At 38.2% G+C, this 23,776-nt stretch overlaps 1 protein-coding gene across 12 annotated transcripts in view; it reads right to left on the reverse strand.

Moving 5' to 3' along the window:
- Positions 1-23,776, reverse strand: part of Smg7 (SMG7 nonsense mediated mRNA decay factor) — a 64,370-nt gene that overhangs the window by 36,529 nt on the left and 4,065 nt on the right. For 4 of the 12 annotated variants that reach the window (NM_001415742.2, NM_001191549.4, NM_001415741.2 and 1 more), the window contains 1 exon segment: positions 5,759-5,897. In NM_001415742.2, the coding sequence (NP_001402671.1) occupies positions 5,759-5,862 (104 nt within the window). In that variant the 5' untranslated portion in view covers positions 5,863-5,897. 12 annotated transcript variants of the gene reach the window in all.

Below are 23,776 nucleotides of genomic sequence, written 5' to 3' on the forward strand. Positions count from 1 at the left end.
CCTGAACAAAAACATTTAGTGATTTTTCACTACGAAAAACTTTTAGTTACAAGTTCTGAACTGTCACCACTCCTCTTCATCATCTTGTTGGTTTGTCACTGTACTTATAAAAATGAGGGGGGCTGGGGATTTAGCTCAGTGGTAGAGCGCTTACCTAGGAAGCGCAAGGCCCTGGGTTCGGTCCCCAGCTCCGAAAAAAAGAACCAAAAAAAAAAAAAAAAAAAAAAATGAGAGTCCCTGGGCTAAGAATACCACCTCCACTTTTACTGGCCAGAAACCACTCAAGCTTTTGTCTGAGCACTGTACATCCTTGGGAAACCCAGCTGGCTGGCGTAAGGAAATTCATAAGCTCCCAAAGTTCCTTTAGTAAGCAGGTATCACAGCTTTTAAAAATACATACAATTAGAATCCCTTTCAACTAGCATAATGCTTAGCGGGAACTCTAAACATGCTCTCCCACAGGTTCTGGTATTCTCTTGCATAGGAGAATGATTATGGCTAACAACATGCTTGACTGTCTAATCTTAACAGCTAGAGAAGTAGAGTTTTAATGCTGTCCCCACAAAGAAGTGATAAATACATGGGGTGAAGAATATGCCAAATATCCTGAGACAGCATCATTAGTCAATGATTAAGTACACTCAACATCACCCTATGTGTGTGACTAACATAAAAAGATTATTACAACTTGAGATTCCATTTCAAAGAACTAAACTGACAAAAAGCTATAATATTAAAGTATTAAACGTTTAACAGAAAGCACTATTTATATAATTATTTCATAGCAACTATAAATTTTTAAAAAATTATTTTTCATGTGTACATGTGTTCTACCTGCGTCTTAATTTTTGTCAGCTTGACACAAAAAGCTAGAGTCATTTGAGAAGCCTCAATTGAGAAAATTCCCTCAACAGTGTGTGTGTGTTTGTGTGTGTGTGTGTGTGTGTGTGTGTGTGTGTGTGTGTGTGTGTGTGTGTGTGCGTGCGCTCAACGGGGGAGGTGCTACCCCTGGTCAAGTGGTCCTGAGTTAGGTAAGTGAGCCAGGTAAGCAAGTAAGCCAATAAGCAGTTCCTGCCTCCAGGTTCCTGCCCTGACTTCCCTTTATGATAGACTATGAAAGTCTAAATGAAAAAACCCTTTCCTCCCCACGTTGCTTTTGGTCACAGCGTTTATCTCAACAACAGAAACCCGACCTAACACAGCATATGGCTGTGCACTACTGTTGTGCCTGGAGCCAGCAGAGACCAGAAGAGGGGTGTCCTCTCTCAGCAGAAAATGTGAGTAATGGCAAAGTTTCTATTTGTCTGTTCTTCCTTTAGGCTGAAGGATTTAGTGAAAGGAATGAATATACCAAGAATCCAAAAATCAAATCACCATATTCATAGTAATAAAACAGCACAATGAAATATGGCTATAAGATATAAAATTTTCAAGTTACTACTGTATACACTGTCTTTGGGCTTTTTGTTTATTTTGTTATGCATCACCAGCTGGCTTTGAATCCCATGGCCATCTTGCCTTAGTCTCCCCAAGTGCTGGGGCTACAGGTGTCCCTCCATACCTAGTAGCTCTTAGTTATTAAGAGAAATAAACTATGTCTATTAATCAATGAAAAAGAAAAAAATGAAGTTAATGGGCTGAAAACAAGCTTAATCAATGATAAATATATTGAGAGCTACAATCTGGAACAATTCACAAAATAGAATCGAGGTCTATAAATATATTTAATATATTCTAAACACTAGCCACTTCAAGAGCTGGCACAATACTGTCACACCATTGCTAGCTAGATACTGTTCTAAGGCCTTGTCTAAATAACTTTTAACAAAAACTATGTGCTATTATGTAGGATGATGTCATTGTGCAGGTGAAGGCAGGTACAAGATAGAACAAGGCCTGTCTTGGACGAGAAGGAAGGATGGGCAGGAGAAAAGTTTTAGAGAGGAGGAGGAGACTAGATCGAGGAAGAAGAAGCAGTAGAGAGAACATGGAGGCGGATGTTTGTTAAGATTCCTCTCTGCACATTTACAGGTTGTTATGAATATTCTTAAGGGATGGATGTGTACAGGGCTTTGTATGTCTAGGTGGGCAATTATATCTTATCAGAGGTTATTGTGTTGTGTGTTCTTTCATGTGGCAATTTAATTGAATTTTTAATTGAATTCAAGAGAGTGTGGTGGCTAGAGACACTGGGCTGTCACAGAATTGGGGTGTATATGTCTGGCATGGTGACAACCTGCCTTGGGAACTAAGTAGAGAGAAGATTGTTGCCAGGTTCAGAGAGTAGCCATCGGCAGTGTGATATGGGATGAAGCTAAGCAGGTGAGATGCTTTGCTGTCTGAGATGAAAATATCAAACAGATGTCATAGGGTGCCGGACCTAGTGTGGGATAACATTATTTTAATTTATTTTACTGCAACACTACTACCGTCTCCACTTTGCACTTGAAGGAAACATAAGTATATAGAGATTAAGTAAGAAGTCCATGATCACAGGGTTTGAAGTAGTTCTTGAATTCATCAGTCTGGCTTCAGAGTATAGTTCCTAACCAACTACAGCTAAGCTCTGAGTGTAAGAAAATAAGACTCGAACATATGACAGTAACAGCCTATAGTACTGGAACATAGGAGGTTTTTTTTTTTTTCTATTTGAACTTTTGACTCACTTTCCCTGTTTTAACAAAATCAAGTCATTCTAAACTCAGTTATCAAAACAAAACATACAAACCAAATAGTAATTAATTATGCAAAGACTGTGAGGTATGTACTTATGAACACACAGAAAACACAAAAATGGAAAGCTCTCTAGACAGCAAGTTTTCTAAATACTTTTTCCTAATAACCTGCAAAATAATAAATGCTACTGTTGTCCTGCTGAAGGTCACTCAGAAGAGACTCTAGAGGCAGATGCTGTTACTAGGGGTTTTCTCAGTTCAGGTTAACATGAGTTTGCTTCTCAGTGTAGAAAACCTCTGCACACGTCAAAGTTCTATCTAATTAAGTGTTCTCAACCTGGGAGTCACAGCCCTATGGGCATCAAACAGATCAGGGACACATATCAGATATCCTGCGTATCAGATATTTTCATTATGACTCATAACAATAGCAAAATTATAGTTATAAAGTAGCAACAGAATTATTGTATGGTGGGGAGAGGGTCACCACAATGTGAGGAGCTGTATTAAAAGGATTGCAGCATTTGGAAGGTTGAGAACCACTACTCCATACCATACATTCACTCCATGACCTATGTTCTTTGAGTATGTGTATAAAGTTTGTTAAGGGCCATTCTGATCTGGGAATTTCAAGGATAAGAGCCAAAGACAAAACTAAGTAAAACAGATAAAATGCAAAGTCAAAAGCTACAAATGAAGTTGGAGAAGCAAGGAAGGCAGGAGATCATGAGAAGACTTGCATGATGTGTTCAAGAGTTTAAGTTCAGTTCTGTAATAGGAAATCAATGTTGATTTGAAAGTAATAGTGTAACTGCATGGTTATGTTACTTTGTATCTGTGGACACTGAGTGCATACAGGGCACATACAAACCATGGGGATAATGATCCCAAATGCATGACGCATGGATTAAATGTCAAAACTGGAAAGGAAGATACTGCTAAGTAGAAAAACCCCTTTCCAAGAACTCTCCAAAGATACCAGGAAGGGGGAGAAGGAGACACAATACAGAGCAAAGACTAGAATCACTTCAGGTACTTAGCTTGGACAGGAGGCAGTTCAGAAAGCTGCAGTGCACACAGGCAGGCATTTGGGGTGATTGTTGTCTTGAGGAAAAACTATGACAAAGGCTGTAAGTGGCCTCTCAAAGGACAATCTGTGGCTACCAAACTAATTGCTGATCTGGATTCTAACTGTAAATTAGGTGTCCCTTCCTTCTGCTTCCAAGAGCACAGACAAAGACAACAGTTCAAAGTGGCAGTTATGAGCTCCAGTTCTCTCTCTACCTCCACGTAATTCTAAAGAATAAACAATCTATTTAGATGCCATAAAACTACGTTCTCAAGAACAGAAGATAAAACTATTATATTTTTAGCATGAGTAGAAAATAACATTGATGACACACACAGAGAAATTGCAAAACTGGGTCTAGATGTTAGATTAACATTTCTCTCTAAACATGTTCACAGTAACATTTAAAAACTTGAGACCCGGGGTTGGGGATTTAGCTCAGTGGTAGAGCGCTTGCCTAGCATGCGCAAGGCCCTGGGTTCGGTCCCCAGCTCTGAAAAAAAAAAAAAAAAAAAAAAGAAAAGAAAAAAAAAAATAATTTAAAAAACTTGAGACCCAGTAACATAGCCTGGGGTTGGGGATTTAGCTCAGTGGCAGAGTGCCTGCCTAGCAAGCGCAAGGCCCTGGGTTTGGTCCCCAGCTCCGAAAAAAAGAAAAAAAATTAATAGCCTAAGAATATTATTTGATAATGTATTATTTGCTAGGTCATCTTGTCATGTTTCATCTATTTAAAAGTCTTTACATTTCACTTGGCATAGAGGTATATGCCTGCAACATACCAGCGGACCCAAGAAAGAGGAAGCAAGACTCAAAAAGTATGGGATCATTCCTGGGCAACAGAGAAGTTCAAGGCTAGCCCTGTCTGCACAATAAGACTCTTGTCTAAAAGCAAAACGAAACAAAAACAGGGGTAGGGACATAGAACAGCAGAACACTACGACTCCATTTTTGACCCCCAGCACTGCAAACAAGCAAACAACTTTAAATTTCAGTCATTCCATCAGTTAAATAGTAATGTGCACATTTTGTTGATGAGGAAACAGGAAGAGAGTGATGAAATATCCCATTATCACAGGATTGGAAAGTAAGAAGGCAACGAAATTCTAGAACCAGCGCAATAAGCATTATAAAAATAAAGCAGGTTTTCTGGAAGAAAAAAAGGAGTAGCTTCAATTATCACCATCAATCATAGTACCAACTTACAGGGACAACCATCAGTTCTGAAACCATATTTCTAATATTAAACAAACATGCTATGTCATTATTAAGATGCTAGAGCAAGAGTTACAATGCATCACAGAGATGTATACATTATCCAAATTATTTGTATTATCTGTATATAATATATTCTGTAATAAATTATCACAAAACTCTACAGGGATCTTTGAGACATTTAATTCCATCTATACTGACATAGAGAACCCAGAACACTTAAATAAATCATTAGATATACAATAGAAATGTTCTCTAACTCTTAAGGATAATTTATAAGATGAATCTCAGGAAGCTGGAAAAGTTGGGCTCAGCAGTTAGGAGCACTGGCTACTCTTCCTATCTCAGCAATGACATGGTGGCTCACAACCTTTTCTAACTCCAGTCCCAAGGGATCCAACACCCTATTCTAGACTGCATACTACATGCTTAGAGTACGCACACATACACACAAGCAAAACAGCCATATACATAAATAAAGGAAACAATATATATGAAAAAGACAAAATTATCCAAAGGCTTGTAAATACCCAGGAACTTTAAATATACAAATTCCTGAAATGTATTTTAAGTGCATTTAAAAAAAAGTTTCTTTGACCCATAAGACATACATGCTAATGTCAAAGTAAACCTAGATAATTTCTCATAAAGCCACATAGTAAAAATAAGAGTCTTTAGCATCCCTCCCCCCTTTCAAGAAGTCACCGTGCATTCTTCCCTCAATGTCCACAGAATGAGAAACTTAACATTACATCCTGGAAATTAATAACAGTGCAGAAATCCCTTGTAATTTTTATCCTACCTAATATTACTTGATTTCAGATGCTCCTCTGATTTCAAGTTTTCGGTCCTCATCTGGGACTTAAATGAAACGTTTTCTCCCACAATGACTATCTGTAAGAGCATCCAATTTTTCACAAGGTAGAATGGTTTAAGACACTCTAGACAGAGGAGAGGAGGAAAATATGAGTTAACACAAAAATAGAGAATGCCCTTGGGGAAAAACTTTCAAAAATTTATTTGAAATGACTTAATACAAAAAGCAAAAGACTAATAGCAAAGTTTCTTTCATAAACGGCTTTAAATGTTTTGTGTATATTTCTAAAAGATTATGGTTTTTGATCCTGTATGTTGTCCTCAAGTGCTAATAAAGCTGAGTGATCTCTTCAGGATTAGACACCAGTTGCCTTCCCAGCAGCAATCTGCAGGGTGAGTCTGCCAAGGTAGAACACCACAGAGATGGATTCTTAACCAACAGAAAATCACGCAAAAGCACAGGTACAGGTAGCATAAACAATGTTTAAATTCTAGGGTCAGCAGAGGCCAGGTTTTTAGGTTTCACTCAAGTCACTGAACAGTATTTGGTCATTTTTATGAGCGGGACACTGGATTAAGGACAGAATATACATACATTGACAAGACAGGTGGAAATCCTTGCTAGAGATTTAATATAGAATGTATAAACACATAGACAAAGAAGCAGGTAACAGAAGGTAGTGGTTACAAGCATGGTTCCAGAATCATCATGTGCTACTATTACAGGTGATGTGCTGGAACAGAAGCCACAGGTAAAACAGCAGTTTCCTGAGGTAGTAACTCAAATGATGTAGGTAAAGATGAGCTAATTATAAGCTATTGATCACGGTTTACATTTACAGTTCTTATGTGCTAACATTAAGTGCTCTATACATGTGACCTCACAGAATGGGGTTTAAGAAGAGACACTAAGGGTCTTCTTACTCAGATTGCCCGGGTTCAACTTAAGCTCTGGTATTTGTTAGCCATGTAACAAAGTGAACCACTGCTGTGCACCCCAGTTTACTTAGAAGACGGACATAATTAAATAAACCACCTGACTTAGATGCTCTGAGGATGAAGGAGAATGATGGAAGTCATCAGTACTGTGAGCACTGAAAGTAAAATTAGCCATTACTGCATTTGTTGTTATCATTTATAGTTAATCGCAACTTGCAACCAGTCAAAAAATGCAAATATCTTTTTTTCTACAAATTAGGAGCGTGAAGCTAGAAACTCATACCAATAAATTTTAAAATAGAACACACAGTTCTTTATGTTTAGCATTAAAGTATGTCTTAACGGAAATGTCAAGCATGCAGGAGGGGGCTTTGTTGCTGTACTTTCAAAACATATATTCATGGGAAAGAATGAGATAAACCATTTCCAACTTCCTTGACATGGCAAGTCACGTGGTAAGGCTGTGACTCTGATCCAGTGAAACTCTGTGACTACGGGTTTCTTGCTTTCTGCCTCTCAGCATCTGCATCTGTATTTGTGCCTCCCAAAACACACACACACACACACACACACACACACACACACACACACACACACACACACAGAGACAACGTGAAATATACTCCCATTTTTCTCATCTGGGCAACTCTTTCTTGGATTTTAAAACTGAGTAACTCCTGTGAGGAAAGTATGGTCTGGCCAGTTAGCCCAGTAGTGTATGCACACAGTTTCGCTGCAGCACTGTACAAACAAATCATTTGTTTACAAGTGTTTCTGCTAAAGAAAGTTTGATCCATTCAGCCTTGTATGTTCAACTATCTAGCACCAGCATGGTGATTACTAGACATTCACCCAAACAAATACACATCAGTGTGCATGCTGTCTCAATCTAAAGTCAGGATCCTAAACATCTGCTTACTCAAAACTTGAGATACTAGTTTTCAGGTATTTCAGGGAAAAAAATATCCAAGAATGGAGAAAAACAAACCTACTTTTTAAGTTCAGGAATCATTATCTTATACAATTAAAGAAAAACACAAGTGCTTAGTTATCTTTCTAAAATCCAGATTCTCTTTTCATTCAAGTGGGACCTATGTAATATGTATTGATCATTAACTGTGCAGAAATTAACACATCTGAGGCGTACAATAAAACAGTTCAGTTGTTCACATAATTAAACAAGAAATTTAGATTATGACCTCAACAACCACAAAGTTATTTCTTCTCATCTTTTTAACTTTTATATTAGATGAGATATACCAAAGCAATAGTTTTCAATTAGCTTTTAAAAAACTCTTCTTTATAATAACCCCTAAATCTTCCTGAACTATGCAGGCAATGCAAACTACTACATTAAAATGAACAAATGCCCTACATCAGAGAAAAAATTTAAAAGAAAGCAACTACATTAGTGTCAGGATAAATGTTCAGAGAGTATTGCCTTAAAAGGCAATGGTGAAGTGACCAGACATTTGTGTGCCTGAATAGCAAATGTAGGATTAATAGAGAACTCAATCACTGTAAAAGTGGAAAGACAATAGATCTCATTGGTTAATGCAAATTTGAAGAACAATATACAATTAAGTGGTCAAGTCCAGAACACTGACAAGCCAGAATGTGGATGAGCCTGTGGCTTTGCAGGTGCTCTCCCTGACAGTCAGTGGTAGCACAGAGTACTAACGGCCAATAGAGAACAGTCCTGCCGTTTCTCATACTTTATGCTCATCACACAATTCAGAAACTGTGCTTCCGACACCTACACAAACAAAATGAAAATTTATGCCTACACAAACCTGCACAGAGATGCTCACAACAATTTGTGGAAAATCTATGGTACACCAGACAACTGTTTTGTTTATGACTGCATATGAAAAAAGAGAAAGAAAGCTTGATGAATTACTGCATAGGGAACAAAACCAATGTGACACAGCTAAATATATGATTTTAACTGTAGGACAAACTGGAAACGAGAATTACAGTGACAGAAATAACTTCAGTGAGAACCTAAAAGTGCTCTGAGAACGTTTTTAAGTCTAAAAAGGAAAATAGGAATATGATTCTATCCTTTGACACCAGACAAAGTAATCACAGTCCTTTACATATAGAGCACCAATTACATTTAGATTGGAGAGGCACAAAGTCCAACTGCCTAACTGCTGCATGAAGACAATATCGGAGATGAGCAAGTTAATTTAACAGCAACTATATTTAAGACAGTGAGCTAACTACAAAAAGAATCTATATATTATGGTATACAAAAAATATTCTCTCTGAAATTTTTTATAGAAACCATTACTTATCCTATTGTCTTTCATATCTGATTAAGAAATGGGTTCCATATTCAAATAACTTAGTAAACTAAACCCAATATAGATCATATAGATTCTATGATACATTATTTTGGCCCCCAATGAATCACATACTTCCTGACATCTGCACCCTTCTCAGCTCTCTGCAGATACTGGCCTTGGGCTTTGTCCTGTCACTTTCTTTGACAGACAAGATACTAGATCTGCTTTTGTGCTTGCCCTTCTCTAACACTATCACTACAGAATGAAGCCGAGGAAGACAACACTAAAAAGAGAGCTGATGGGTTAGGGATTTAGCTCAGCGGTAGAGCGCTTGCCTAGCACACGCAAGGCCCTCGGTTCGGTCCCCAGCTCCGAGAAAAAAAAAAAAAAAAGAGAGAGAGAGCTGATTTTTCTCAACCATTACAGCCATCCAAGACGCGTGAATGAATTAGACCGTGAAGGTCAGCACCAACTTGAGCTAGTCTGGAAGAGGAAGGGCTTTGGAGCAAAATCTCTGGAGATTTTTGAGACATGATTATGACCTGCCTTAGCTGCACCGGACTGCTTCAGTAAGTCTTCGGTGACTTATCAATGGGTAGTCATGATGAGATGGTAGATGTGATCAGTCTCAGTAAATAACACCTGCCAAAGGACTGAATGTTGGGGTATGGGAGATGGTCCAAGCTGGCTCCATGGTTTTAAATGGGAAAAACAAAACAAACAAACAAACAAAAATATAAACTGGGAGGATTTAGCATTTTCTAGTGGAGAAGGCAATAGGAATAGGTAGGTCTTAGAAGGAAAGAGTTCATTGGGGGTCAACAATACTTGGCAGGTAAATTAAAAACATCTGCTATTATTTTTGATAATGATAAGATCTGAGATTACTAAATATACAATGGCTCTTTTAGGAATATAGTGTTTAGAGGAAACATTGTTGAGCACTGGTGCTCATCTAAGAATCACCAGGATATAAACATGATTTAAAGCCCATGACAGCACTGCCAGAAAAGTGCAGAAGTATAGGAGTACTTTAAAAGTATTTAAAAAATACCAAATACAGGATAGAAAAACATATTAAATTGTTGAGCACAATTGTCCTAGAAGCCAGCTGGACAAAAAAGATCATCGAGAAGGTGGTGTCTATAAATAAATGCTGACAGGTAAGATTAAGATGAGGTCTACAAACCGACCACTAGATTTAACAATGAGGTTACTGAGAATCTTATTAAAACAATTTTTCTTTGGAAAAGTGGGGCATAGTCTTCAACTGTGACTGAGTATAGACAGGGTTTTACTCTGAAGCCCAGGCTGGCCTGAACTCAAGGCAATCCTTCTGTTTCAGTCTTCTAGTTTACAAAGGACTTTTAAGATGCATACACAACATTTCTTTATGATAGGATAGGATAAGAAACAACACAAAAAAGATCTGGCAGAAGCTACCTGGGAAGGGGCTGGTGCAGAAGGACCAAATGCTTGAGAGCAGTCTGCATTATGGTACAAGTTCAAGACCAGTTTGTTTTAAAATAAAAGTGGGTGGGGGACATAGAGATGTATAGTTTAATGACAGAGTACTTGCCTAACATAAAAACCCTATATGTATTTTTGATAGACACTGGTAGGTGATGTTCATATTTATCTGGAGACAAGGTATTTATTACTAGAATGATAAAGTGAAATGAATAAAGTTTAGGAATTTATATGTTACCTAATCTCAAAAACCTACTAAAGAGCTATGGTAATCAAGGAAATCTGAGGGAGATACATAGATACCTTGATTTCAAGAGTCAGAAATCAACATCTATTGATATACTTATTGTGGTGGTTTAAATATGAATGCGTCCAACCCCCTCTCCCTCACAGTAGGTTCACAAAGTTGAATGTTTAGTTCAGGAGTGGCACTACTTAGAACTAGGAGGTGTGACCTTTTCGGGTAGGTGTGGCCTTATTGAAAGTGTCTCTGGATGGGCTGAGGTTTCAAAAGCCCAACTCAGGCCCAATGACTCTCATGATGGGGCCTGTGGATGTGAAGGTAGAACTCTCAGCTCCTTCTCTAGCATCATGTCTGCCCACAAGCTGCCATGTTCCTCGCCTTGACGGTATTGGACTAAACCTCTGAAACTATAAGCAAGTCCCAATTAAATGCTTTCTTTTTATAAGAGTTGCTATGGTAATATGTCTTTTCACAGTGATAGAGCAGTATGTGAATGTTTTTGTGTATAGCCAATTTTTGACAAAAGTATCAAGGAATTTAAAGGAGAAAAAAATATTTTCTCAAGAAATGATACTATTAACTGGATGAAAAGTTTTAACCAGAAAGCCTCAAGTAATATATCATAACATATACAAAATTAATTCAAGATAGATTGCAGACTTAGGCTATAAAATTTCTAGAAGAAAATTTAGAAATGGAATAACTTAAACTACTAGCTCTCATTTGAATGCTATATATCGCCTTCCAAATGCATGTTGAAACTTAATCTCCAGTGCAGAAATATTAAGAGATGCTGACTCAAGCGCAAGGCCCTGGGTTCGGTCCCCAGCTCCGAAAAAAAAAAAAAAAAAAAAAGAACCAAAAGAGATGCTGACTTTTGGAAATGAATACCGTATGAAGGTTAAACCCTCAAGAATGGGACTAGTGCCTTATAAAGGGGCTAGCTTTAAAGTACTAGCTAGGGTTCTTTGTGATCATGCTCTCAGACCCCATGCTAACACCTAGAATGGGCTTCAAACTCCAAAATAGAAAGAAGTAAATCTCTACATATACTTTAAGCCACCTTTACAGTGCTTGTAATACCTGGAACTGTTTATTATTTAGAAAACAGCAATGAGAAGCCAAAGTCTGTATGTTGAGTTCGAACATGATTTTTACACTATTTTTCAATCTATGGTTGGTTCATAGATATTAAACACACAGATACAAAGAAGTACAGAAATGAACACTTTAATGCTACAACACTAGCTTTGGTTAGCTAAAACAAACAGCACTGATTTGTAATAAACTGCTGGCATGTGAACGCAGATTCCCATGTTTATCCTCCCAGCTAGAAGATACTGAAAGGCCTCAACCACCTATATGTATCTGTAGTGCAGGGTTTGTTAACAGAGTTCTCACGCCAAGGACACAATGCTTACTGTATTTTCTTTAGTTAGCATTCCTTTTAGAAACCAAACATGAATTTTTCTTATTTTAAAGTAATCCCCTCAATTTATAAGGCAGAATTTGCTTCCTGCTACAGATTTACCAGCTTCCCACTCGGCTACAGCTAGACACACAATTGAGGAGTCATTAGTAACTTTTCTAACTCCATGTTTTGAGTGGAGCTCATGAGAGAGAACAGAAACTGGCTATTCATCATAGATACTGGCAGCAACTATACCCAATTTCTAATTGCAGTGGAATGGGGTGAAGGAAAAATGAGGTCAGAGATGCAAATTACGGATAGAATCAAAGTTCTACAGTGTATTTAGAGGCAGAAATCTAGGTTAGTTTAAGTTGCAGACACTGCACAACACATAGCTATTGTTGACAGGTCTCCATCCCTTTCATGCTTAAAAAGTAAAGTTTGTTTTCTCTTTACCACTGAAGACATAACTCATATGCTTTCTTATCTTTTCATCCTTAATCTTTAGTCTTTCAGCTTTTAAAACACCAAGATCCGTCTTGCTTTATTCCTTTCACAGTTGCAATGAATTTCAAAGAAACTCCTCTTTCTGCTCCCATCAGTAAACTCCAAAAAAAATTACTCTTCTACTCCTTTAGGGAAAAAAAATGCACTTTAAAAGTTGGGAGATAAATTTTGTCAGATGAAATGTGTAATTATGAATTTTATGTTTTATAGCAATGCACAATGTATAAACAAAAATCTTAAAATCCCAAGCAAATTATATCCCAAGCAAAGTCAGAATGATGCATAGTTAAAAATTATTGACTCTGAAATAACTCCCAGGCTCAAAACTCAACTCTGTCAATCTTAGAATGACATTAGCCTTAACTAGTCTGAGTCTGTTTACCTGTCTATAAAACCAAACAACAATAGTCCATAGGATTGCTATGAAAATTCAAAATAATAAACGGAAAGTGTTTGGTATAGTCTGGTATAAAATAAAACCTAAATCTGACTACCGACATCACTACTTATGTGGAAGTAAGTATAAGGAGCCCTTCTAAAGCTACTCCCCCCTGCTGGCCTACACTAGCCTCATTGGCATTGCAAGAGGACTACAGGTAGGACTTAAACTTTTTGGAGAGTTTATTGATGGGAGCGGAAAGAGGAGGTTCTTTGAAATTAATTATAACCACGTAAGGAGTGAAAGCAAGAACGGATCGTGGTGTTTTAAAAGTTTAAGATTAAAAGTGAACCAATGCTAACCTAAGACCCATGCAATAGTCTAATTAATCATCAAAGCTTTTTAGCAACAGGTCAGACTAATTACAAAAATGCACTATTATAAAACATCCCAGTCAGGCATGGTAGTGCACACACCTTTAGTCCCAGAACTTGAGGCAAAGGCAAATGGATCTTCAGGAGTTCCAGGCTAGCTCAGGCTACTACATAGTGAGACCCTGTCTCAAAAACAAAACGATACAATATAATGTTAATAGGGAGGGAGACAAAAGCCAAAATAGGGAAGTGGGTCTGTGAATAAGATCAGTGCCATCAAAAGACTTCTACTTTTATGCCTGATATAAAGGCCATCTACTAAGAATAGTCAGTAAAGTTACAAGAAATAGTAAAAGTGTAAAGTAATTACTATAAAGAATTAGACAAGCCAGTAAGGGGAAATGCACAATGAAAACTGCATATAAGTGACAGGTAACTAGTCAGGAAGACTTTTTTAACTGACAGGTTACCCAAAGAAGCAGACTGTCAGAATCATTCAACATTGGATTTTTCTAGATGAATGAGAAAGGACAATAGGATGAAGGCAAGGATAGTTCTAAAACAGGAAACCAGTATCAAAAGGGTAGGAAAAACAAGACAGGGTGAAGAAGAATAGAAAAAGTAGTAAGAAGGAAAAAAAAAATCAGTATGTAGGAAGTTTCCCCTGACCCTTTCCAAGACAGGTTTTCTTTCTGCAGCCCTGGCTGTCCTGGGAACTCACTCTGTAGCTCAGACTGGCTTCAAACTCAAGAGATCTGCCTACCTCTGCCTCCCCTGGTTTGGTTAAAGACATGGCCATTACTACCTAGCAGAAGTCTTAATTAGAAGCAGATTAATGGAAGTAGGGCTATGGTTAGAGTGGCTGAATCTAAGATTTTGGAGGTGGAGCATTTTAAGAATGGCAATGTCTATACTGTGGTGTGGTGAGAGCAGTATGTAGTAAAAGGAAGGTTAAGAAACAAAAAACCTGAAAGAATAGCATCATTTGTTTTTCTTTCTCTAAGAAAACACCAATCATGGCAAACTATGAGACACAACTACAAATCCCTCTTGTATGTTCGCAACACATTAGCACATTAAAAATTATGAGAGTCCAGTTTTATACTTAGGTTGAATGCTCATCTATAATCCCAACATAAGAGGCTGAGACAGAGGGAATAAGTCAATGTAAGGACAGCATGGACTACGGAGTGAGAATGATGGAGTAATTGGTGTAATGCTATACACACCAAACTCCTGTACACTCCTCAAAAGAGCCAGTTTATCTGATGTTATGTTTATTTTATTCTGTCTTGAAAGTACTGATAATCCTCATGCCTAAATGTAACAGGGAATGCTGATCAGAAGAATATATAGGTTTACCATATATAAATACAAGTAAAAACATTAAAGGGTCTGCTTTAAAAATGAAATGCATAGAACCTTCAGCACTTGTAAGGCTATGTGGAAATGGGCATTTTTAAATTTTAAACACTGCTGGGATCAAAATCACCACTTGAAAACTTTGTGATGCTCTATGAAAACACTGCTTTGGGGCCAGGAGATGGTTCAGCAGTTAAGAGCACTGGCTGCTCTTCCAAAGGTCAAGTTCCAGCAACCACATGGTGGCTCACAACCACCTACAATGGGATCTGATGCCCTCTTCTGGTGTGTCTGAAGACAGCTACAGTGTACTCACATAAAATAAATAAAATCTTAAAAAAAAAAAAAAACAATTATCAAAAGCTCAATAGGATTTCCAGTGTACAAAAATCAAGGTGGCACTTGTGATATGATGACTACACTTGTTTCTCAAGAGTCTGGGGAAAAGAATCAGCATTTTTGTCTTTTCCTTGTTTTTGGTGACTGACTCAGGCCCTCATCCATATTCAAATACAAAAGAATGGCATCTCTAACTTTAGCTTTTCTGCTTTTTCCTACAAGTGATGGGTCTATTTTATTACACTGGGTCCAATAAATAGCATTTTAAAGTCTGCCAATTCTGTGTGAATCCTTAATTTCTTCTCATCAACTAACATTCAGTAAAATATTTTCAGATTCTAGGGATTCAAAAACAATTACATAAAGGCATTTTGAAAGTATAAACTATATTAATAAGGTAAGATAGTAGCCTCATACAATGAAGAAGTTAATTTCACACTTCAGACTCAATTACCCTATAGCCCCTACCTCGAGGGCTTTATTAGCAAATTTAAAAATGAATAGTAGGGTTGGGGATTTGGCTCAGTGGTAGAGCGCTTGCCTAGCAAGTGCAAGGCCCTGGGTTTGGTCCCCAGCTCCAAAATAAATAAATAAATAAATAAATAGTAATTATATTAAAAATTTGGAAAATCAAGTCAATGCAGAAAAGAGGCTCATTGCCTATGTAAAACTAAATTGGACTTTACATAAGAAAGTTACATCTGCTCATGTAATTCTATCATGATCAGTAAAATTAAAACTACAGAGGTTTAAAGCTACCTTGCTAGTATATAAGGTCAGGGACTTGAACTTAGGGCAATCTAAGGAAAGTTAAGGCAGTTTTAATTCAAAGGCCTTCTCAATTAGTTTGTTACACCATGCTGCTGTCCTAAGAAGCCTACAAAAAAAGACCCCTATGTATAAATTTAGTCAACCAAATTATTTTTAAATTAGAAAATAAATCTGTTGGTTTCTTTTCTCACTGTTTTAAGCCAGAATCTACAACCAATGCCTTATCATTTGAGTTGTGCTTTTCAGAATGTTCTAATCTTGTTTCATTAAAGAACAAATGTTCAGACAAATGACATTGTTATTTAAATTTAAGAAATGTAATCTTATAGGATTAGATATTAAAAATAACAGTAAATATACTTTAAGATACATCCCACAAGCTCTACACAGACACACACAAGGTTTTGGAGATGCCCAAGAGTGTTTACTATTGAAATGCATGTATGTTGATTCCTAACACCACGCTTTGTATTTTCATCACTTATAAGAACATTTCCAAATGAAACAGGTTCAAAACATCACTGGCATCTACTATATCGCATTATAACTGACAATAGCCCTGAAAACTATGCCTTGAGAAGAGAGAAAGAAAAAGAACTCAACTTCTGTGGTCTGTGAACACTGGCTTTGAGGAAACTGATGCACGTCAGTATGACAGTTATTTAAATAACAACAGTCTTTCAGATGGATGACTATCATTTGAGATGGACAACAACAAACAGAAATGACACCAGGAACTGTAATAAGCTAAGGGGTTTTCAGTGGTAGAGCATTTGCCTAGAATGAATGAATGTACGGAGATGGGGTTCCATCTCCAGTAAGGGCTGGGGAGCAGGGTATAGCTGGGAACAAACTATAGCGCTCCACACTGCTCCCTATCTCACCACAGGAGTTGAGAGTGCTAGAAAATGAATCCTACGATCCAAATTTCTTTTCCGAATTTCACTTGCTAAACTTTATCTCCCAAATAATTTAAAAGTATTCCAAATAAATAAAGCTTAATGAAAAAATGAGCCTACTTACTACTAAAAAGAGGAGAAAACTCAAATCCTGCATATCCCAAAGAACTACTGCCTCTCTCTTGTATTTCTTTCTCTCCAATATTTGACTTGGTTACTCCCACACATGCTTTAAAACTATACATGCCCAGGCTGGATACAATAGTACGTGCCTGTAGTACAGCACTAAGAACACTGAAGCAGAAGAAGTTACTTGAGCTCAGGAGTTCCAGGTCAGCACACCACAGCCCTGCTTCAGGAGTATCACCACCTCTGCAAACAGGGACCGCAGAGATAGTTCAGTGGTTAAGACCACTGGCTACTCTTCAGAGGACCTGAGTTTGAATCCCAGCTCACATGTGTGATCACAACCATCCGTAACTGCAGTTCAGGGGATCCTATGTCTTCTTCTGGCCTCTGTAAGCATTGCATGCATGTGGTACACAGACATACATGCAGGTCAATTATCCACACACATTAAAAAAAACTAAAAAATGAACACAACCACCAAAAAATAAGGACCCTTCCAAGTGAAACAAACAAACAAACTTACTTAAGTGTTTGCGTTTGGAGGCTTTCACTGTACCCCTGAGGGAGAACTTGCTTGTAAAGACTTGTGCCAACTGTAGAATACACGTGATCAGGTGTGGAGACCCTATCCTATAACCTCAGATCTCAAGAGGCTGAGACAGGAGTACAGCCTGGGTTACAGGAGAACCTACCGTCAAACACCTAGATAGATAAGCAGATAGGCAGACAGGACACATCTTCTATAACAATCCAGCTACAGTGACTAACACATAAAAATAGAAAAATTAAAAAGAAATATAGTAGCAAAAAAAGAAATCAATAGAGTAACAAAGAAGTCATCATTTCAAAAGTGAAGTATAACTAGGCTAATGGAAGAGAGAAATTCCTACAGTTTTAATCTGAAATAAATATGACATGTTCAGAGACAAGGGGCAAATCATTTTGTTTTGTGCCTGACACCTCTGACTGAGTAGATGAGTTATTTTATGAAAGGTCAACAATGCCAGATTAAGGAGTATAATTAAGGGAAAGCCAACATAAATATTTTTTCAATATTAATCTGGAACCACTGCAAAATATGTATTTGTGATAGGACAGATGGTGTGGAGTCTGAAGGAGAACCAGAATTTGTTACACTATTTCTTCATATCCATGTTCCCTTTTACAAACAACAGAGGAAGGAGCAGTAGTTAAAGCCCAGTCAATACTTCATGTTTCCCAGGAAGAACTACAGGCAAGATACTGGCTAGAAGGGTATGAGTAAAAAATGGACAGAACCAGCAAGGAAAAAGGAAAAACAAGAGAAAAGCAATATTTCCAGAATGGTACAAACAGGAGGGTAAAGAAATTAGGAGAACTCATGACTGCAAGTCTAAACCTGGGTGGGTGGGGAGAGGGACAGAATCCCAAGGAGCATCTCCAATGAGGAAAATGAGAAAGCTTAAGGAACTATATGGGAAGAAGGATGGATATAAAGCTTATTTACTGTAAGACAAGGTCTCATGAATCCCAAACTGGCTTCACACTCATACTGTAGGAAAGAGTTTGATATGACACTGGGATGGTTAGTCTGAACTGTCAACCTGACACAACTTATTATCTGCGAAGAGAGTTGGCCTCTTAACTAGTTAACTGATGTGGGAAGACCCAGCCCACTGTAGAAAGCACCACTCCCTGGGTGATGGGGAGGTGTCCTGAACTCTGTAAACGTGGAGACAGTGAGCTGAGCATATGCAAGTAAACATGTACGCATTCTTTTCTCTTCAGTCTTGACTGTGGCTATTATGGGACTAGCTGTTTCAAGTTCCCACTGCCTTGACTTTCTCACAAATGAAAGGACTGTAGTGTAGAATTGTGAGATAAAATAATCCTCTTTTCCTCTAAGTAGCTTTTACAGGAATAGAACAAACAGAAAACTGACAGTAAGACTTCTCAAATGACCTATGTCCAGAAGGAAGAGGCATAAATGATTAGTCAGTGCTACATTCTCTTTCAGATTATGTACTTACTACACACCAGAACCACTCTCTACACTTTATGCAACAGATAGGAGTACAGAGAAATGAGGCACAGAAAGTATAAGTACCCAGGGCAACTGAGTGACAGAGACCACACTGTTTTTCTTCTTGTTGTTTTGACTGGAACTTGCTATGCAGACCAGAGATTCACCTGCCTCTGTCTCCTAAATGCTGAGACTAAAGGTCCTACCTAATGGCTGAGATTAAAGGTGTGCAACACCACTTCCAGCTGAGATCATACACTTTAAAGGAGAATACTCAACTGCATTTATTTTTATCTTTGTGCCCATTTCATTAAGGGGTTCATGAGTCTCTGAAAGGAAAGAATGACATCTTAGACCAACCATACATCCAAGACTATCACAATGATTTAGACAGTATTCTTGATAAGTTTTAAAGAATGATGATTCAATGGCACCAAAAGTCTGTGGGTAGACACAGTATCTAAAAACGAAATGCTATTGTGTGGTGGCGGTGGTGGCTTACCCCTTTAATTCCAGAACTTAGGAGGCAGAGGCAAGCAGTCTCTGCGAGTTTGAGGCCAATCTAGTCTACAAAGAGAGTTCCAGAACAGCCTGGGATACACAGAGAAACCCTATCTCAGGAAAAGAGAAAAGGAAAGGAGAGAAAATAATTGGGCATGCCTTCGTTTTTGCCACTGGTTGGTGAAATGGGACAGAAAAACAAAACAGGACCAAATAATCAGAATAGGTTGTGAAAAGCAACAGAGCTTAAGAACTTTCCATGTGACTCTGTATAAATCATAGCTAGTACGAGATATATGCTAACAGTGCATGCATACTTATTAAAGCCACTTGAGCAAGGGGCAGTGCACACCAACTTTAATCCCAGCAATGAGGAGGCAGAAGCAGGTGCTATGTAAGAGGCTGGCCTGATCTAGAGTGAGTTCCAGGCCAGCTAGGGGTACACAGTGAGACACTGTATCAAAACAGGAAAACCTCAACAACTGAAAGCATAGTCTCTCTCTCTGTTTTAATCTCCAGAGTCCTGAAACATACAAGGGCTCAAACGGAACTAGTGGGATAGTGTAGATGGATATAAGAAAGAGACATCCATCAGAGGAAGGCAAACAAAGGCAAGACGCGTAAGAAAGGAAAATAGTTGGTAAATTGGGTCATTATGAAGTCTTTGGCACTTTTGAAGATGTCCGTACCAAAGAACAACAACAAAAAATGGAGCACAATAAAAGCATAAACAGGGAGTTAGGGATTTAGCTCAGTGGTAGAGCACTTGCCTAGCAAGCGCAAGGCCCTGGGTTCGGTCCCCAGCTCCAAAAAAAAAAAAAAAAAAGAAAAGAAAAGAAAAAAAAAAAAAGCATAAACAGGCAGCAGGATAAACTTGAAAATTAGCCTTAAGACAAGAGCATGAATGACAGAATTCAGAGGGAAAATCAGAATGAAACAGACTTTTAAGGGAAACTTGAGATTGCTTCACAGAAAACACTAGTAAAGAAAGTAACACCATAAATGAAATAGGTCATAGAGGAATGGCAGATATAGTCAAGAGCACAAGGAAAAGATGGGGCTTGTAGAAGACACCTAACTAATTGCTTTTCCCTTTTTAAGACCCATGCCAGCTACCAACTGTTCAAACTGCCATTTTCACATCTCTACTTCTCCTATCTGTGAGAATCTTGTGCCTGGTCAGAACATTTAATATTATGAAATATATCAGGGAAGATACAACTTTTAAAAAGTTATTTGAAAAAAAAAGTTGTCTGAGCATGTTTAGCCTGGTTGTACAATATGAAGTGCTCAATTCCCTCCTCCCTTTAAAACTCCCATTCATCTTTCAATATTTATGTGTAATCTCACCTCCAGCAAGATGCCCTCTTCACCCATCTCCACCTACTGGAACAAGCAGTATCCCTACATTCACACATCACCTTTGCTTCTCTATTACAGCACGTAGTAAGTTGGCCGGCTCCTCAACTGTCTCCAGTAACTTTAAACTTGCCACTGAAAAGCTCTGGGATGGTGCTGTACATGCAATATTCAGTAACTGCCAGTAGTAGAGCAAAATTCAAATTCACAAAACCAAGCTGAAATATGTACATGTGTCTAAAAGTAGGAACATGGTAGCTAGCTTAGTACTACCTAAGGGAAAATTGATGAGAAATAATCCATGGCTTAGAGGAAAAGAGACACTGCTATATCTATTTGTAACTGGAACATATCCAAAGGCACAGCATTAAAAGTTTGTCCCTGGATTGGTACTTCTGGAAGGTTATGGAACTCCCACAGAAGGTGCGGGGGGCGGTGTCTCATAATATGCTTTAGGTCACTAAGCACATGTGTACCTTCAAAGGAAACTGGGGTATGAGTCTTTTGTTCTGCTTCCGAGCTACTGTTAACATGAATGAACAGACAAATGAACACACACACACACACACACACACACACACACACACACACACACACCCTGCTACCTCACCACAGGCCAAAACTCAACAGAAACAACTGACCATGGTTTGAAACCGCCAGAAACTAAGTTGAAATAAACCTGTTGTCTAAGTTGACTATGTAAGTTTCTGTTATAACAATGTAAAACAATACTATGAATATATACTTTTTAAAATCAGTGTCCTCACTGGTGGAGAATTTACACTCCAAGGAACACCTCACAATAATATATGGTGACAATGGGGGATGATGTTGGCATTTGATGGGTACAGGCAAAGGAGTTGCCAATGGCACAAGGTGCACAGGACAAACCATGCCCATCCAAATGAAGCCTATCTAGCCCACTATGTCAACCAAGTGTCAGCAATCAAGAAAAAAGAAAACCAGACATGTTAGTGTACCTGAGATTTCTAAAATTTTCTTTAACAATTGGTTACTGCTGACTTAAGTTTCTACTGACTAAGAATTTGGCATCGAACAACTTTTCCTGAGCAATTTCAGTTGCATATTAATCAGTAAGGAGTTGGTTACAAGTTCTCATTTCCCATGTGACATGTCTCTTATTTTCCTGCTGATGACTAGCTCTTCATAGTGACAATCTCCCAGGCCCTTTGCTAAGTCTAGCTATAGGAACTAAACGTAACTTCACAGCAAAATGCATACATATGAACAAACCACTTTCTTCAACACACCTGCCTGCTCATCCCCAAACAATACCATCAGTTAAACTAGCCCATCTAAACTTTCAGACACAAATTCACAATAAAAATTCAAAAGTCTAGTCGTTGTTAGAGGTGTAGCTGAAGACCTGACTCGATATAATATAAAACAAACTAGTCCTTCTACAGTATGAACCATTCTCCACCCCAACAAGGGCTTCATAGGAAATTGGCTTTATTAGTGGGTCTAGATCTTACTATGACATAACCATTTAAAAAAAAATCAACAAAAAGTTCAATGACTGCTTCCTCCATCATAAAGATAGAGGACAGCAGCTGTGCGAAAGCAAAGAATGAAATGTAACTAAGACAGGAAGTATACATTTTTAATTCAACTGAAACCACAAAGGAAGCAGAAATTAACAAACATGGTAATTCAGCCAGTCAATATACAAGCAAGCAATGTGCTATTAACACAAAAACGTCTAAGCCTCAAGTTATTTTTTTAATTGCCACATTTGGGAAAGCAGCCATGTTTGATGATTTTCTGGAATTGAGGCTACTTCACATCCTAAGAAGGCTAAGAATGGAGGAAAGAAGTGAGCAGGTGAGGGAAACAACACACCAACTCTGTGGACCGCAAGGACTTACCAGTGTACACATTACAAGTCTTTCTGAGCCTTCCTGTCAGACTCAACATTACCAGACTGCTCTAGAAAGTAGAGCCCACTCTGCTTAGGTATCTATTCCTCCTAAAGGTCTGTCCGCCCACTTCTCTCACCAGCCTCACCGTATGCTTGCTCCTTCATCTACACTCAGCCAAGACTCACCATGATGCGTTCTATCTTACAATAACATGGGAGCATTTCCCTTCAACTCAAAAGACAACCTTTTTGTTGTTGTTGTTGTCTCAAAGACAAGTTTGCGCCTGCTGTTTCATTTCTGACTCTAAAGTGTCTAACATGGAATATGACACTAGAATGACCTTTCAATAGAGGGTAACGGGGGAAATCTTGGCAAAGCAGACATTTATGGACCATTTCTATAAAAGAATCTAATGCTAGGGAATCAACTATTTCACTGGAACACCGCAGCATAGAAGAAAATTTAAGACAGAAAGAGAATAATGAAGAAAGTATACAGCGCGCGCGCACACACACATACACTCTTTTCTATGTGTCTTGGTTAGATTTTTGACAAAGTAACACAAGTTAAAGTCACGTGGGAAGAGAATCCTCAAGCAGGAAAGTGTCTCCACCAGATTCCCTATAGGCAAGTCTTTAGGGCATTTTCCTGATCAACTGATGTGGATAGGCCCAGCATTTTGGGAGTAGTGGTACTCCTAGAAAGGAGGTCTCAATATATAAGGAAGCAGGCTGAGTAAGCCATGGAGGATGATCCAATAAACAGAACACCTTCATCACACCTCCATCACGTGTGCGCCGTTAATGCCTTGAATTCCCTGAGTGATGATGGGACTGCAAAGTGGAAGATAAAATAAACCTTTTTCTCCCTAAGCTGCTTTTTAGTCATGATCTTTACCACAGTAATAGAAACTTAAGAATGTGCCTGAGGTATATAAATTCCAAACTCTTTAAAAAAATGATTATTTTAAAGTGTATTATGTCTTATAATCTGATCTATGGCCTATCTACACCCTTCTACACATAACAGAAAGACTAAACTCAATCTACTCTTTTACTCAACAAAGTGTTAGTCTTTTTTTTTTTTTTTTTTTTGTTCTTTTTTTCGGAGCTGGGGACCGAACCCAGGGCCTTGCGCTTCCTAG

This window comes from Rattus norvegicus, chromosome 13, assembly GCF_021556685.1.
Source record: "Rattus norvegicus strain SHRSP/BbbUtx chromosome 13, alternate assembly SHRSP_T2T, whole genome shotgun sequence".
Taxonomy (NCBI): domain Eukaryota; kingdom Metazoa; phylum Chordata; class Mammalia; order Rodentia; family Muridae; genus Rattus; species Rattus norvegicus.